Raw genomic sequence first — 19,460 nt, 5'->3', positions numbered from 1 at the left:
AGCTGGACAGTAATGAAACATTGTTGTTCAGTTTGAGCTCCACAGCAAGCAGAATGTTTGCACATTCTTATATATCGGAGCTTCTGCTAAGCCTTGCCAGAAGATTTGGTATTTTAAAATATCAATGTTCCTTGGGTTACAATGTATGTATTCTATGCAAAGTTTTGTTCTTAGTCGTATTTAAAAGCTGTTTTGAGTGGTTTTGTAGTTGGACTATGGTCTATACATTTCTGACCTAATTATCTCCAGCTGAATTTCCCTCCAAATTAGGATATTTATATTTTGGCAGGACTTAAAACTATTGTTTTGAAAGCAAAGTGTGAAGTAACAATGCCAATCAATTTCCCCTTTGGAACACCTGATACAAAATATCATTTCTCATATAATCCAGCATTGCAGATGAATAGGTGTGTTTACAAATCATTAGGCAGAACCCAACACTGAGTTTATTTCCATTGCCTGTTGTTTTTAAGAGTGAAGTTTACACTCAATTATCATTGGCAGGTGTTCATCAGTGAGGAATCTTGAAATCTCTGCTCAGGAAAACTGGCTCCAGCAGCTTTAGAAATTGCTGTATAATAATGTGTGTATAAACTAAGTGTAGTGACCATTATTTTCTCCTCCTTGCCTTTTCCATAGTTTATAGACTCTCTTCTCTATGAATGTTCATCACTCAAAAAAGAAGCTCTAACCTCAACAAAACGCTGGTATATTTTCAAAGCTAAACATGTTCACATTTGGCTTCAGTCACTAAATTTGGGTCCAAATGTACAGTGTCATATTTGAATTGTTTAGGTTTTCAGAAAAAAAAATACTCTTTTAAATAAACTCTTATGTTCAAGACTCATCTAAGCTGAGTTTGACCCAGCTGACCAGAGTTTCTGCCCATAGTGTATCTGTTGTTTGCTATAAGATTAGGAACTGCAAAGCTGTTGGCATCCCAGAGCAATGCAAAGTCTAAATCTGCTCACGTATAAGCCTTCTTGAATTCCCTGGAGCTGTCTGTGCTCAGCCTGGATAATGAGATCTCTTTTAGGCAGCATAGAGGGATTCTGGAATTAAAAAGAAAGCGGGTGAAGGGGGAGCAGCCCTTCTAGTTACTGCAGAGAGGGAAGGCTGCTATTTTAAACTTCTCTGCAATAACTAGTTTCTAAGGAGGAGATTGTGCAGTTAAATTGTGAAGGGGGAAATCAAGAGTCCATTTCAAGGTTATACAGACCAACTTCAAGATCTGTACTGCATGTATGCTTAGCTGTTAAATATTTCGTATATTTATACAAAGGAAAAATATATAATCTGAAGGGATATGTAAGGAGACGATGACAGAAAGGGAGAACTGCTAGAATCCAAGCTAATGTGTTAAAACATCTAAGTATGTGTTTTTTTACCAATAAAGAGCCATTCTGAACGTGGATACCAATGATGTGTGGATATGTACTATATGTGCAAGTTTCTTCTTTGCAAACTGTGCATTCTAGGATTCTGTACAATTACAGAAAACACAGCCAAAGAAAACCATTCTAGCTTTGTCCTCTCCCATCCCCACCACTAAGTTCTTCAAGGACAATACTGAGACTGAGGAGGAGGAGGCTGACAAGACAGTGCCACCCCCTGGACTGGATGTATGGAAGTAGGTAGGTGGTGGCTGGGCGAAGGCAGACTGTTATTGGTGGGGCAGTGACCAAGGGCGTACCTAGGAGATGGTTAGGTTGGTCCCCACCAAGGGCACAGGCCCAGGGGGTGAAAAAGTGTGCCTCTCCAAGGGCGCAAGTGACAGGAGGATGCCAATACAGCTCATTGTTGTATTGGGTGCAAACCTAGGTACGCCTCTGGCAGTGACTCCACTGCCCACGTCTCTGGCCTTCTGCAGCACTTTTTCTTTTGCTTCTAGGCCTTGCATGAGAACTACACTCACCCTCTCTTTCTAGGTAGAAGATCTCACAATTTCAAACATTTGTATTAAGCCTTTCCCCATAGTTCTTGAATATTCTGTAAAGCAGCAGCAGCTTGATCATGGAGAGGAGGGGGAGAGAAACCACGATAAGCAGGCAGTAGCTAGTTAAATTCTTTGACTAAGATTAATGCATGGCAAGTCTTCAGCTGGTGAACTCTGGGGCTTTTCTAATTAACAATATGTAGGATGTCTGAAATAAATGCAAATAAAGTTTTATAACATGCAACTTAAGAAAATCTCAAAAGGCAAAGCAGATAGCAAAATCTTCAAGTAATTTGATGTTCACACACAATATAAATCCATTCTAGAATAGTTTTGTTTAATAACAAGGATCCTCTGTCGTTGTTTTAAGTAATAATATATGTGCGCATTCACACACATACTGTACCTGAATTGGCTTTTCCTGAAGGTTGTTTTGCTCCGTGTTGTTAATAACTCTAGACAGCGAATCTTGACAAGGAGTTAATTCTACATTGTCTTCTCTCTGGGTGTACACATACACATAGCACATGGTATATCAGTCAGCTAACTAAAAGGGATGAACAAAACCCTGGTCAGTTGAACGTCTGACTTTTGCGGCTCCACAGGGCCCCTTCCTGATCTCATTTCAGAAGTCAGAGGTCAGCATGACACAAAGTCTTTCTTGTGTTTTTCAGACAGGTACTTGTGCCACATGGCAAAACTCATTTAAAAACAGAGAGGACTTTCCAAAACAGTTGGATACAGTATGGAATGGTTCAGAAGGAAGGAAAGACATAACTCACTAAACATGTCAGAAGCCTTAGATGCACCTAGAGTACTTCTATGGATTCCAGCCAGAATGTTTAAATTACTCATCCATCTTGAAATATTCTAGGAATAACAAGTGGAGTTATCAAGGGGAATTCCTGGATCATGATAACGACATAGCTTTTAAAGTACAACTTATTTTTGTAAAATGAAACTTTATTCTAAAATGTATCCAAAATTGCAAGACACAACACCATTAAAACAGATAAATACATATTTATGTACAGAGAGCATCAAAACACAAAACAATTGTTAATATAATTTTATACCATTTTAATGAGTTTCCATCAACAAAATTTTACAATTTAAAGAAGACTTTTCAGTTGCAAAACAGTTTTTAAATCATATGTATAAATTATGTCTACTACAACTCCAATACAGGTAAAGTAAAATACAAAAATAACCAATACTGAAATTCAAATACAAAACCCCAAAAAATGTTGCACAGGTACATATGTACACTTGATGAATTCATGCAGTTACACAGTGCAACAAAATTAACTGCTTTAGTTTAAAACTATCACAAAATGGAACAACCATATCTGCAAGCAGAAGAAAATATATTTTTGTAATAAATCATAGTGCATTTAGAAGTTAAACTTTATAAAATGATTGCTGAGTGATTTATTTCTAAAACTCCCCAGTTTGTTCTGACATTCCACTTAATTCTAAATTATACTTCCACTAAATAAAATTTTTGAACAGTTTAAAAAGATTTGATGCCAAAACAGTCCTGCCTGTTCAGTTCTTGGTCTTCAGTTTTGATATCAAATCTACTGAGCAAGGTATTTGTATCACTTATTTTCAAAGAAAATGTTTGTATTTCTTTTATTTAAAAAGTGTCTAGTTTCTAGAGCACAGTAGGTGGAATTCAAAGAGATACCTCGCTTCAAAAAAGACACCAGACTTACTGTTATCTGTGTATATGTGCACCCAAGCACTCATACACACAAACTGTATATGGAGAGCCATCTTTACACCTAAGGCGACAAACCCAACTGCCTTGATTGCACAAACACAAAATATCTCAAAGGAATTTATGGCTTGAATGACATTTCAGACAATTAGGTGGGCAGGTGCAAAGTAGGCTATTCACTCGTTTGGTTGCTTTGCACAAAGTGCAGGTCACTTTGTAGAAAGTTCACGTTCAAGGAACTGCAGTAAAATATTGAATATGCTAAAATTGTTAAATGGCCAAAATACCCCAACCAATCTCATTTAAAAAAGTATTTGTTATAGTTTTCTCCATCTGTTACTTTTCAGGCTAGCTGCTGTTTGGTTTACCAAAATCCAAGTGTGTAGATTCCACTGGGATTCAGGTTTCATAAAATATCAGATGAAACTTTGATAAGATGCATCTACACAGTATGATATTTCCATCTTGGAATTCTGTCGAAGTGCCAAGCATACACAGTGTTTTCAATTAGAGTCAGTGAAACACTACCTGTCTTTCATAGTGGAAAATACATACAATGTGCTGATAAAGCGTGATAAAGAAGGAAGCTTTCTAACAGTTGACACTAATGCATGAACCAGAATGTGTAGATGAATACAGTGCATTCTGAATAATGTTTCCTATTCTGTACATGAGGTCACTTGGACAAAGATTACTAGGAAAATTAGGCCTGTTGTGTGTGTGTGTGTGTGTGTGTGTGTGTGTGTGTGTGTGTGTACTTTATAATCTTATGGCACTTTAAAAAGGGAATCGGCTACCCATGATGAGATATAGAATGAGATGTCAGCTGTACCCATAGTCAATAAAGTTTTTTGAAGAAAAGAAAGCAGGGAACTACTACTAAAAATCCATTGTTTTGGTTATCAACATACACTAAGAGACACAGGAAGGGAAGACAATGAAAGGTAAACAGTGTAAATTGTAAATAATGTTGGGTACAGTTACATTAGCTGTCCCAAACTCCCCTAAACCAATTATAAAAAATGTATAGGTGCACTGAAAAGTATCATAAAAACAAATAGATGCTAAATAACTTATTCACAACATTTGCACCGCTGAGCAAACTATTACTACTCTCTCTCGTTTGATAGTAAAGCACTTAATGAAATCTCGTGTGTGTTTTCTGAAAGAGTTGTTATTCTTGAGTTAAAGGGTTATAATAGGGCTTTGGTGTTGCTAAGATGTATTCCGGTATTACTATGGTAAATTCTCCAAATTGCAACTTGCTACTCCCAAAAAAGAACAATCTATGAGTAAAAGAAATTCAAGATTTGAGATAGCTGGTGCCGAAGTACAAGGCATATATCAGAAGCATAGGGCAAGTTTACAACCTTTGCTACTCCTTGGACCCAACTAACATTATCAGCCTAGCATTTGCAGCGGGCATGGTGATTTCCATGCTGTGGAGAAACAGATGGCCTGGAATAAGTGAAACTCCTCCTCCATGGTTCAAAGTTTTTCACTTTAACATGTGAATATCTGAAGTAGTAGCAGTGATCCCTAAGTACCAGGCCCCTGTGTCTAAGTAAGTCGCTAGGTAGGTTAACAGTAAGAATTACAGTCAACAGTGGTGCAGTTCTTATGGTAGAATGAAGGTGGCAAGATCAGTGCACAACTATCATCTTCCTATAGCTACTTTATATGTGAAACATGAGGTTAAACTGAAGTGAGGGTATCAATGGTATTTTAGAACGGCTATCCATCAAACTCACTTTAGTGGCTTTAGGGTTTTCAAATTTGTGCCTCATAATATCTAGGGGTGAAATAATCTCAGACAGACATAAATTGCTTAATGGAGATGAATATGTAAACAGAATATTTTCAATTTACTAAACCATAGTAAGCACTAATAGAAGAGTCAGCACTGTCAAAAACATCTGTATTTGGAAGCACATTCTACTTAAGTCGTAAGATGGTTAAATAAAGGTTCTTTAGAATCAGGATATAAATTCTACGTATTGTAACCAATGCATTGTCTAAGCTTTTTTGTTAAAATGTTTTTACGCAGTTAAGATTCACAAAGATTAGTAAATAGTATAATATTTGCTATGTTAATGCAGTGAATGTTTACTATATAAATTATTCAAAGGTACAGTACAGTAGAATTTCAACCCAACATAGTCTTAATTTAATGAAACCCCATTGGTATACAAATGGGTTTAGGAGTGTATCGTCAAATAATCTGGATAAAATTATGTTTTGGTATCTGTACAAACACAACACTCAACCAACATACATGATAGCTTACTACAAAGGGACTCTGGCTGACTTTGATTATTTATCAAGTCAGTGGAATCCATTTGTGCTTAGCTTAGACCCTCATTGATTCTAGAGGTCTATCAAACAGTGATCCAGGTCTATCAGTTTTAAACCAAAGGATGCTGCTGTTGATGAGTGTGTGTCCTTGAAATATTTAAGTCCTTGAAATATTATTTGATAATTAAAAACTGATTTGCACAGCAAGTAAAGAACAGCACATTGATAGGCATACACATAGCTGCAGAATTTCTGATCACAACAGATTGCCCTGCTTCTTTAATTACTTAAGAGGTTACTCTTAAATACTCTCATTAATAAGCTGGGTTGGGGAGAAAGTATGATGTTGATGCTGAACCTGTATTTTAGAACGGCCTTCCAAACACAGATATCTAGGAGACTAATTTTGGGAAGTTTTGCATTATGAGAGACACTAAGGTGGAAGAGAGTGCTCATATTTACTATGTGTCAGTATTTAGGATTAAATACTGTTGGATTAGGTCAATTATGCCTGAAGCATGTTACATTTTAATTTAATTTTAGAAATAAAAAAATTGTCCAGCAGCACCTTAAGTTTGTTCTCGGTATAAGCTTTCATGTGCCAAGAACAAACTTAGTTGGTCTCTAAGGTGCTACTCGACATTTTTTTTATTTTTTTATATATTTCAACTGCGTCAGACCAACATGGCTACCTACCTGAATTTAATTTAATTGTCATTTTATAGCATTTTGACAAGGTTTGCTATACTGCATTCTATTTCAGTATTGCTTTTTGATGTTTTATTTAAGCACATTTAGATTCTGTAAACAGGGCTACACAGAAGCCGCAAGAATAAACTTTCTAGGTTTTCTAGATGGTCTGGAAGGGGCTTTGAAAAATATGGGACTTTTTTTTTATACTGCTATTAAAATTCTAAATGGATTGTCTCCCTGAAAGCTGTTTGTGTGGATTTTTTCACCAGTCTCTATACCTTACCAGTCTCTATACCTTAATTTCAATAGCTAGTTTTCCACTAGATTCATACATGCCCCAAACAAACATATTGTAGGCTGCAATCCTGTACACATTTACTTGGGAGTACAGTATGTCTCACTGAACTCTGTGAAACTTACTTCTGAGTAAGCAGGCAGAAGATTGCACTGAAATAAGCTACAATGCAGTTGAATTGCACTAGAGTCTGCACGCTACTCCTATAACTTACATGAAGTAGACTGGTTGGACTATTACATTATAATTTTATGTTGTCAGTGATTGCTGCATGGGCTATATGAAATAAAATGAGAAACTACTAAACATGCTTAATAAGTGTTTAACAATATAGAAAAAGGAGGTTTTGATGACAGAACAGGTATATAAGACATATGGCTATACAATCGAAAACCAAGAATCGACAGTAGTAATGTGGTGAAAGGTTTTCTTACACAGAACCTACAATAATTTACAGCATATCCATAGTTATGGATGTTTATAATGCCAGTCTTAAACAAAAAGTAAACTGTCTACATAGAATAACTTGTGCAAATGTTAGCAAATTGACAATGGTTTACTGATGCATTAGACAACTGTAACAGACCTAACCCCAGATATCCCTTTTCCTTTAAAAGAAACACTTTCAAGGCAGAAAACAAAAGATTTTGTCTTTTAACAGTAGGCACTATAAAAAAACAGATGCCACAATAAATTATTTTCAAGGGAATAATCACAAGAAATGAAAATTAGTTAACTAAAATGTACCTAATTATCCCTTTTAAGAAATCTGTTTTGGTAAAGATCTCATCTTTTCTGAAATAAAAGATATTACTGAATCATAGTCTGCAGAGAAGACTTTATTCCTTGTGGGTTTTACCATTATTTAAAGCCAAAATTCTGGTTTTGATTCCTAATCTTTTACTAAATAAATTAAAACCCAATTAAAAATGGGTCATTATATTTTTATGAACATCTTTTGTTAGAAGGGAGCGACCATTATCTGTTTTGAATGTTTTAAAATACAATGATAGTCATGGTAATGTATGGGTTTCTGCATTGCATTTTTAAATCTTTCCATCCCATCCATAGATCTGTAGATCCACTTCCCCCCTGTTAAACTAGCATGCACAAGTATTAAGCAGATCTCTGGGTTACAGTTCCTCTGAATAGCTTCTGGATGGAAGGATTTTGTATTCTTGCAGCACTCTATTGAACCCATGATAGGGACTATTTATACATGGAATTGCATTTCTGTATGTGGATCACCCCTGTAGATTCAGAGTTCTGTCTAAAGTCAAGAGCAGTCAGAAGCTTTATTGGTTACAAATCTTATAATGCAGGGATTTTCCACAGAAAGATCCTTCTACCAGCACATATCAGCTCAACAACTGCACTTCTAAATCAATGGCATCATCTTGGATTATTAGCTTGTTGGTGTCTGTTTCAGTGTGAACCAGCTTTCCTATTGACAATGTTGACTTTCTGTGTATATTCAAGGGACAGTTTAATTTTTGGACATGTGTAATTTTCTTTATGCCAAACAGCAATATTCAGACTGCTGCCTGCTTGAATGGATGCTGTTTTGCACATCGTTAAATGCTCTACTCTCTTGTAAACTTCACACTGTACAAGATGAAACCCAAATAGGATGATGAATTCATGGCTACAGCTGAAAATACATTTTAACTGCCTACAGCATGAGGCAAACTTCTATTGTGAATTATGATACTAGGAAAACATATACAGCAACAGAAAAAGGGGTCATTACTTACTAAATCATATGTTTATGCACTAATATGCATAATTTACAACATGAGTAAGCATTTCTGTATTACAGACCCTTGGGAAGCTCCACGCCTGTGTTTCTTGCATGAAACAAAGTGTGGGATGACAAGGTCTATTTGAAAGTGTATCTTTAAGTCCACACTTTACAAGCTTGCTGCACAAAACGCTGAGGTACATAAAGCAAACACTTTTGCTTACTATGGCCTAAGAAATATGGGGTTTAATGCACAAATGTATTGTACCCCACTGCACTTTATCCTTTGTTTGATGCACATACACATGTATGTATGTATGTATGTATGTATGTATATTCAGTAATGTATGGTGCTATTTGCCACGCATTAAGGAGTGATGGACTGAAAAAAGGCTTGATGTGGAGATACCTATATTACCAATTCCACCTTGATTTTTTTTTTAAAAAAAAGTCTGGCTAGATGTGCATTCCAGTGGAGAAAAGAAGGAAACGGACAGCCACCACAGAATTTAAAAAGCCACCATCACAAAAGCCCTAAACCAGCAGCTCACAAACTTGTGCTGGGCAGGGATGGGGAACTTCTGTCCTTCAGGTGTTGATGGACTCTACCTTTCATTAGCTCCAGCATGGTCAACGGTCAGGGAGGATCAGAGTTGTTGCAGTCCAACAACATCTGGAGAAAAACAGGTTCTTCATTCCTGCATTAGGGAGTGAGAACAGAACTGTGTTGCTTATTATTAAATTATCTCACAAAGCTGTTCAGTAGCTATCTGGCACCACCACATTCCTCCACAACAATAATGAATGCGCTACCTAGGGTAAGAAGTGCATATTCTGACGACAAAATATTGTGCTTTGAATGCTAGGAATTGCAATCCTGAGGTAAGACGTGTAGAATAGAGTATGTCTTGCAAACGAGAAATAAACTGCACAATAAACTAAGCTCATTAACAAGATACCAAAATATAAGAAATTCAGATTTGCTGAAAAATGTTTAGGAGTTTGATTTTCTGTGAGGGATGGAGAATTAGGGATGGAGAAAACGGGTGGATAGACAAGGTAGCTGCTATGCCCATCTGTGAGCCTTGGTAAGCCATTGGTAAGTATTACAACAAAAGTGAATGAAGAAGGATTTGCAGAACAGGATGATGGATCTGGCAAGGAAGGGTTGAAAGGAACTAGGAGTGAAGGTTATACACGTGCATAGAAATGCTTGAGAACGGTGCAAGAAGTAACAGGAAAAGAGAGGAAAGTTGCCTAGGATGAAATGGATGAACTACGCTGGGTGCGGGTGACAAAATGATGAGTTGAGATGACTCGCGCTCAGGGAAATTGGAACTTGGGGTGGGCAAAGGAAGCTGAAGAAGTAAAGAGAGGGGAAATGGTTCGACAACTGCTTTATTGTGAGATACTCCAATCACAGGCAAAGGCTTTTGCTATAAATCACTTTTTCACTCTATGTATGCAATTTCTGCCATAAGAAATGGTGATGGCCACTAACTTGGATGCATTTAAAAGATTGTAATAACCCCTAACTTAAATGGTTGAAAATATGACATCATAAAAGGTATCCATTTACTTTTATTAGCCATTATTAATTAATGGAACATTTACATTAACTGAAGCAGCATACCTCTGAATGCCAGATGTTGGGAAAACATCGTGGGGAAAGAGGTTGCCTTCATGCTTTGCACTTTTTGGAAGCACATGACAGCCACTACTGGAAAAAGAATGATGGGCTAGGTGGAATCTTGGTCTTATCCAGAAGGGTCCTGATTCTCTTAACTTTGGAGACTGCTAAGAACAGCCCTCATATATTATCTGGGCAGTATGAATGTAGAAATGAAGAGGGTGGCGGTTTCCAACATAATTTGAAATTCTTCACTTTCTGTGACTGGCATAACTCTTGTGTTGTTTGGACAGGAAAGCCCAAGAATTCAACATAAGCCATTTTTGTGGATGATTGTATGAATTGGATTATTTCTGTTGATAGTGGTTTGCTCCATAAAAAGTAATTAGAACCATTACACTACTCATGTAAACAGGGCGTGCATTGGCTTCCATGTAAGATTTTGCCAATGATTTTTGTGTAAACTACTTATAAAAATAATTTTTATTGCGGTTGTCTCGATACTGTTTATTCAGTAATAATAAAAAAGCCAAAATGATACAAGGACTGTGAAAATACAGAACCTTTAATAAAAGTTTCTGCATTTCATGTGAGGAACTGCTGGACTATAGAATAGGTGTTAGAATCTTCCCCCAGGGGGAAAGTGAAATTCTATTAACTTTTGGTCTCTAAACAACAAGAAGGAATTTGTGTTATTTATATATATATATATATATATATATATATATATATATATATATATATATATATATAAACTGTGTAGAGGAATTGATCAGCAGGCAGCATCTATCTCATAATTCATTAGATATATACATCTACAACTTGGAGAATACTACATGCGATCACTGGTTCAGGTCCAAAGTTAAGCACTTCTATGTCCCATTCATTTTAATGAGAGAAATTCAAACACGTGATCAATTATCTCATGGAAGCTGTGGTATTTAAAAGTGTGCAACATGGGCTGAATCATGCTCATTCTAATTATTGTCTGTGGTATAATCTAGAACGAACAGGATTATTCACTGAAAATTCAATACACTAAGCCTAAGCAAGGACTTCAGAAGTCCCAGTTACATAAGGAAAGCACTCTTCTCCATAGCTACAACTCCTACACCATATAATACACTGTTCTGAAGAGTCTTCAGAACCTCAGCAGCAGCAGCTGAGAAAACTGGAAATGCCCTAGTGCAGGCACACAACTCTGGATGCAACCCTTTAGATTATGGACCAAACACAATGATGCTAAAGTAGAAAAAAAATGTGACAATGAATTCCATTGTTTCTGACTACCAGCTTACATGCGTGATTTTAGGCATAATAATTTTTGAAAGTAAGATAGCAATGTCCAATTTAATAATGCAAAGCGAACATGCTGAGGATGTCTTCCTACCATCAAATCATTGTAAAGTATCTGACTGTTGTGGATTTCAAAAAGTTTTTTTTTAAAAAAACCCCAAACCCCCCCCCCCCACAAATGTGTCTAGAAAATGGATGGTATCAAGTTATAAATAAAGCTTCCATGTTGGTCAAAAGTAGTATAACAAAAGGGGACATACATCTGACAACATCAATGGCAAATTCTCTCATTGCATGAGAAGCTTCCTTGCATATCTTACATTTAAATAACAAAATAAATCTGGATAAAAGTTATTATTTTGGTGATAAAACATGACTATGTATTCATATGAATACATACCTTAAGCATTAAGTAAGTAAAAAATGTTTCAGATAGGATTACTCAAAGTGGGGTGGGCCTCAGTCCAGTATATCTGAAGGAGCGTCTCCTCCCCCATCGTTCTGCCCGGACACTGAGGTCCAGCTCCGAGGGCCTTCTGGCGGTTCCCTCACTGCGAGAGGCCAAGTTACAGGGAACCAGGCAGAGGGCCTTCTCGGTAGTGGCGCCCGCCCTGTGGAATGCCCTCCCATCAGATGTCAAAGCGATAAACAACTACCTGACATTCAGAAGACATCTGAAGGCAGCCCTGTTCAGGGAAGTTTTTAATTTGTGACATTTTAGTGTATTTTTCATCTTTGTTGGAAGCCGCCCAGAGTGGCTGGGGAAACCCAGCCAGATGGGCGGGGTACAAATAATAAATTATTATTATTATATTATTATTATTATAAGGAACCAAATTCTTTCCAAGAAACTATTTATAGATAGGCATAGGTTTATACAGACATAGGTTTCTGTATTATTATTATTTTTAAAAAGCATGGGTCACTGTTGTGCAAAGGCTCAAAATACCAATGTTGAGAGTATTTGTGTGCCTCACAACTGACTCAAGTTGTTCATCTGAACTGAACAAGTTTATTTATGCTCAGAACTCTAGTTCTCTGAAATCAAATTGAGACACTTTATAAAATTTGATCTGTGTACATTTGCCCTGAATTTCAGCTTATTTAAAGGAAAGTGATATATTATACCACAAGACTCTGCATAATACTTAGCATTTGAGGGGAGCGGGTGGCACTGTGGTCTAAACCACTGATCCTCTTGGGCTTGCCAATCAGGTCAGCAAAAAATCCACATGACAGGGTGGGCTCCTGTTGCTCTGTCCCAGCTTCTGCCAACCTAGCAGTTCAAACACACACCAGTGCAAGTAGATAAATAGGTACTGCTATGGCGGGAAGGTAAACAGCGTTTCCGTGCACTCTGGGTTTTGTCACGGTGTTCTGTTGTGCCAGAAGCGGTTTAGTCATGCTGGCCACATGATTAGGAAAGCTGTCTGTGGACAAACGCCGGCTCCCTCGGCCTGAAACGCGAGATGAGCACCGCACCCCATAGTCGCCTTTGACTGGACCTTTACCTTTTACCCAGTATTTATCAAAGTCACCCTTAACAATTCAGACTATATTTCAGCTGCTGCTGAAATTGTATTGTGACTTTCAATGAATTAAATCAAGACAGCTTTCTGAAGCATTAAGCATGAGCTTGGTGGTATTCTTGAACGTTGCATGCCAAATCCCCTCATAAACATTTATGTATTTCTTGAAAATAGCAGTCAGGGTACAAATTGACAATACTTGAATTATTTAAAGGACTCAGGAAGTGTCAGTGCAATAGTTACTGGCTAAAACTTGTGATACCAAGGCAAAGTGAGGGCACAAATGAAAGGTACAACTTAACAGTAACTACTCCCTCATCAAATCCATCTAACTCCATAGCCTCACTTACATCCAACATGTTGGCAGATAATCACAGTGATGATAGACTTTTAACCGACTTCTCTTTTTGATGCAAGATTCCAGGTTGTTATCCATAAGGATACAAAACACCCAATTTGATCTTACAAATAGCCTCAATCTTGCTATATTCAATAACTAATTTAATCTCCGTTGCTTTCAATGGGGTCATTTCACACGCAACACCAAACATGGTTTGATGTTTCTCTGCTTACGCCTCCCTCTCTGCCTTCTTCTGCATGTTCTGCTTGATGAGTTATTTCCTGGTTTGCAGGAAACCATAGCTGGCCATTACATTCAAACTGGCAGACTATGGTTTGCCAACCAGGATTGTACATGAAGGGTTGAAGGGGGTGCTGAGCATAAGGCTCATTCCCAAAGTGTCAAACCATTATTTGATGCTTGGTGTCCTTAATGACCAACTGTAGGAGGATTTTGATCCATATGTTTAAATTAGTGTTAAATTATTTTCCTTTTATTTTATTTTTAAAAAAACTCAATTGGCAAATGCTGTGTCCATTATGGATGTTAAATGACATCTAAATAAGGTGCCTATAGGATGCCAGTTATGCTGGCAACAATACTTTCAACTAGGACCCAATGTATAGATGAGAAGGAATTTAGGGTATGTACCAAATCAGCCAGGAAAGTAGCAAGAAAATGTTCAGCTGATAATCATGAAAAGAAAAAGAAAAAACAGATGAAAATGAATAGGCTTCCTGATATAAGTTTGGCAAATGTGACACAGAAACAAAAGCTTGAAGGAACTGTGCTAGGGGTTTACTCTTATGCAACCGTTTATCCAGATTTGGCTGAGACATATTACTTGGCAAGTGCTGGCAGAAGAAGCATTGTAAATTACAACAACTCATTTTATGAACATTAAAGATAGTTCAGCAGGAGATGGGGGGAAGGGGAGAGAGAATGTTCACCTTCAGACCACCCTCATGCCAATTACAAAGAAAATATTTTAAACTCATTTTCAACAGTTTATATACATAGAGCCCACCCAAAATGATTCACTTGTCTACTTCAGTTATTCTGTCTCCATTACCTGATACTCTGTCTGCATCTGGCATTTTAAAAGCCTGCAAATAATTAAGATCTGGATTAGAAAAAGCTCTGTATTAAACATTTATCGCTGTTTTCAAAAGGTAGACTATATTTGTAGCTAGAATTCTACAGCTTTTTTTGAAGGATACCTAGAGAGGCACAGACATGAATTCATATGAGTTTATTCAGGAACAATTTACAAGTATAAGCAGGATGAAAAAAAGGAAGGTGCTCTTTTAACTACCCACCTTCCTCTTTTAAAAAAAAATCCATATGATTGATCAGTTACTGTGTGAAAAATTTCCATATGCAGACCTGTGCTAAAACAATTCTATCGGCATTCCCACAGAAGAAAGTATTCGTGTCTTAATTAGCCTAAACATACATTTCTTTCTCTGGGGCAAAGGCAGGGTGGGGGCTTGGCTTTAAGGCTTGCATATGACTATAAGACACAGTATAACTGGATGCCTAGAATGTTAGAAAGAAACCAATATTTGGAAAACAATTTCCTATTTCAATTTTGTCTTCTATATTACCAGCCTCTATAAAGACTTAATAGGGAGTAGAAAACAATTCAGACAAAACCACAAATTTATAGATAGCAGTGTCTTTAGATGTTGTATACAACATTATTAGCTCTTAATTTATGTGGTTTACTGGGGAAGTGTGCAAACAGAAGTGGAAAAATTAGGCACAGAGTAGATGAAAACATGACGTACTTGGGATCTATGTTCTCCTTCCATTCATGGAAGATTATTTGATCCAAAGGAGGCTTCCAGAGGACAGAAGGGGATGGAGACAGTTCTCACAACTTCCCTTTACGTTTGCTCTCTCTTCCTGTGTGCTGCAGGTTGCAATTCCTCCGTCATTTGGGCCTTAATGATAGTCGAAGGAATCTAACTAGCATTCCAAAGGGGTAACCAAGTTTGTTGTTTGTTTTTGTCCTGAAAAACACTAGAGACTTAACAAATTTATTATGGCATAAACTTTTTCTAGTCCACAAAAGCTTATTGCATAATAAATTTATAAGTATTCAGGATGCTACATTTAGGATGCTACTCTTTAAGATGCTACATTTAAATGAAGTAATCTGAATATTTGTATGGTCTCAGAAACATTGGAAGATTATAGATAAGGGGAAATTGCAGATAGCGGGTAAGGAAGAAGAGAGATTGAAGGGCCATTGAAGAAGGGCAAGAAACTTTCCTCCCCTCCCAACACAAGGTTAATAGGCCTTTAACTTATAACAGGTAATTGGGAGTTAGGGTGTCAGTCATCCCAGTAGACAATTGTGGACTGTTAGAAAAAGCATGCCTTAGAATAGAATCTATAACTTAAAAAAAAAAATCTATTACTACATCTATGGAAGATCATACTAAATAGATTTTATTTTTTCGAAAGGCAGAAAGTCAAAACCTGCCACTTTTATTGCTGGATGCTACAGCAATCAAACCAGAGCCCAACACAGTAATGTTGTATTTCTCTGCATAGATAAAGAAGTTGAGATATACTCAGACTTCCCTTGAAAACAAATATTGAAGGATTTGCACCCTGATCCTCAACATTACCAGAAGTAAATCTGACTTATCCCAGTGGAGCTTATTACCATGCAAATATGTTTAGGATCGCAGTATTAGGCTTCTACGAAGAAACAAGAAAAGAACCCCTTCTATTTTCTTTTCTCTCACTTTTTAGGCAAAGGACAAGTTTTATTTGTTAAGCAAGATTAATGTGTTTCTTCAGTTTCTTGAGATAGTGTAGTTTTCAATTCACATGTTATTTGTGGGAGTCATACAGCTGGCTCCAACAGTTATTGGTATCAAACACAACCTTATGAAAGAGAGCCCTCTTAAAAGCAGTTTTATTCCTATCCATGATGGCAGACATTGACAAAAAACAGAACTTATCCGAGATCTTTTTAAAAAAATAACTTACAAAGCAGTGATATAAACAGCACGGAACAGTTCAGATAGGGAGAGGGAAGCAGTTCTTTTAATAGTTAAAATGTAAACATGAAAAAAGATGGAATAAAAGTCCCTATTTCTTATTTCTACTTAAGATGTCATGTGATAATATTTTACAACGTCCTGCAGGTCTATATATGTATGTGCGCATATCTATGTTTCTGTAACACACACATACATAATACACCTATCCCTACATATACATACACAGATAACTGTTTGCAGTTCAGTTCAGTCTTGGGCAGCTCTGATGTGCCACACAGTTGCTGAAACCAGATCAGGACCCACTTTCTTCACAAAACTGGAAAGATGGTTGGGGTGGGGGGAATGGTGGGTCCAATTGTGGCTGACATTGTTTCTGTTAAACTGTACACAGGGATGAGTAATTTTTCTTCTTTAGTAGCTCTCTGGAGAGGGCCAACTCAGTGCAGCCTTCATGAAGAGACTTGGTAATGGATCACACACTCATTGTCATGCTGGGGGAATACTGAAAAATAGGAATTCACATTTTAGCAGCAACTCAATTCACCAATCCACTAATAGTGAGACTTGAATGCAAGTTTCTCATGATTCCCAGTCATGATTTCATGCGGTGTTCATGTGCATACTTCTAGCTTCCTAACTAACAGAGATATAGATATCTTACCTACCATAGTATCAGAAGCCATATAAGTAAGTAGTCTCTGGTAAGACAAAACACTCTGCTACCATAAGAGCAACTATCAAGGTTACAAATCTGTAATTGGGTGAATTCCTTAAAGAAAAAAACAAGATCTTGCAGACTAGCAAGATAGCATTTGCGTGAATGAGGGCTGATGATAAGAATCGGAGTTTTGATCTCTATAAACTTTATGGAAAATTGTGTTCAGCACTTCATAAAACACTTTTTGGCACATAGTGTTATTTGCTTTCTTTGTGACAAGAAGAGCTGATGTGGTACCTGCCCCCCCCCCCGATGTTTTGGACTGTAACTTCCATCATCCCTGACCAAGCTGGCTGGGGCTGATCAGAGTTGTAGTTCACAACATATAGAGAGGGCACCAGCTGTCCATGTATTTGTTGGAGATTCATTCCCCATGTTTGCAGTCATGAGATTGCTGTCTATCACATGATGGTGTATGTTTTCATTCCACAGTGTGGGAAGTGACGGAGACAGGATGTTTGTGTTACTGTGTTCCGTGAAGTGGGACTATTGTCCTTTGTTTTCTCTCTTTGCTATCTGATGAGAAAGAGGCAGAAGCTAAGTCAGAATGCTCAGAGTGTATTATATGCTGTGCTATTGGTTCTGTTACGCAAACTGTGAATACTCTGCGGATCCCTGAGTGTGCTAATGCCTTTTGGCATTAGTCGCTGCGATGTTTGGGCAGAAGAAAGCTTTTGAAGCTCCTGAATGATTGACCAGGAGGGAGAGAACATGCCAGTCTGGCATGTGTCTCTGCCAAGGTCCTACATGAGAGTAGGACGCTCCTAACAGCATTAGGGCACAGTTGTTGATGATTAACCATATTCATTTGGCATTATTTCAGAAACATACTTTGGCTTTTGTTTAATATGCACATACTTCATCACAGAACCTGGACTAGCGCACATGCTTTGCAACACAGTATTTATTCATAGCACTTGAATCTGACACCCATAATCACATTGCTAAAGAGTTAAATGTTTTAAGTGCCAAGTGAATTGAAATGCCACATCAAGTCCAGTATTTAGTTTTAGGCAAAACTCCTGCAGATGTTGCAACTCAACAAAGCTGATTTTGATACTTAATGGCTACACTGAAAGCAGCAGAGAAATCAGTGTGCTGGGATATCAGTAGGTTAGCAAATGTTTGGTAGCTATTCAGAGAAAGTCTTTTAAACAACCTTTTAATTGGATTTCTATTCAGCTGCATCTCAAAGACTTGGTAAAATTTGCAGTGAGACGTAAGGTCAAACTGTAGAATGATTTTAAATATCCGCATAAAAAAGCTCCTAAGTTTTCCTCAGCTTCATTTACTGTATAGCAGGACTAAGATCCTTAAAACCAGCCAAGTAGAAAGTCAGTGGGTAGCAGTATCATGGCAACTTATAAGAGTGGGCAAAATAATATATCCAATAAAATGACTTCACATGCCAATTCATTTAGCTCCCTTCCCCATTTCCAAAACTGATTTTGTTCCATCCAATTTCTAAGTGAATTATGCTGAACTGTGAGGTAAGGACAACTACATTTATTTCAGTATTATGGGATTCAATCTAAAAGAGCTATATCTTTTAGCAACACCCTTAGTGTTGCTCTGCTAACAGTAAGTCTTCTGTACGTGGAATGGAGAAGGAAGCCACTTTTGAAAATCCCCCTTATACCCCTTCCCCCCCTCTACCCAACTTGCTCTGGAGGGACTTGCAATCCTCTAGAGCAGATTTGGGGAGGGGAGGGCTGCAGTGGAGTCGGGGATATCAATAATAATAATAATAATAATAATAATAATAATAACTGTTCCCCTTCCCATTCAGCTGATGGAAATTTTACCATAAGCTTGAGTGGCAGTGCTGGATACAACTCAGATTTTACATTAAGCCGGTTTTATTCATTTTTGAATAATTACACCTTGTCAATAATAATAATTGTAGTGATATTTTTCTCACTGCTAATTCATACAATGGCATATTTGTGACAGACACCCAATGAAAAAGCACACAATAGTCCTGGAAATATGAAGCTTTGCTTGAATTAGGGCAAATTTAGGTCTATTGATTCAAACAAAGTAGCAAATTCAAAGTAGCAAAGTATATCAAATTCATCTTCAACATAAATAGTTCCAATTGGTGGTTCCGGCATCCTTTAATTCCAGTTGGAGCAAAACCATTAACTGGGTCAGCATAACTGATTTTTAAAAATATAGGATTCATTATGAGTTCAAAATCTAATCATAAAGAATGGAGTATGAGCATATTTTGAAGACTCATGA

The 19,460-nt window shown here is 37.2% G+C and overlaps 1 protein-coding gene across 10 annotated transcripts in view; it reads right to left on the bottom strand.

Annotated features, from left to right (window-relative positions):
• Positions 1-16,394: 16,394 nt before the first annotated feature.
• SSBP2 (single stranded DNA binding protein 2) overlaps positions 16,395-19,460 on the bottom strand; it is a 113,573-nt gene continuing 110,507 nt past the window's right edge. For all 10 annotated transcript variants that reach the window (XM_081881241.1, XM_081881247.1, XM_081881243.1 and 7 more), the window contains one exon: positions 16,395-17,000. In XM_081881241.1, coding sequence (XP_081737367.1) covers positions 16,971-17,000 — 30 coding nt within the window. In that variant the 3' untranslated portion in view covers positions 16,395-16,970. The remainder of the gene's footprint in view (positions 17,001-19,460) is intronic.

Source organism: Podarcis erhardii, assembly GCF_964252035.2.
Source record: "Podarcis erhardii genome assembly, chromosome: 11".
Classification (NCBI taxonomy): Eukaryota; Metazoa; Chordata; class Lepidosauria; order Squamata; family Lacertidae; genus Podarcis; species Podarcis erhardii.
Note: the sequence above shows the minus strand (reverse complement) of the source record. Positions and strands in the feature narration are given on the sequence as shown.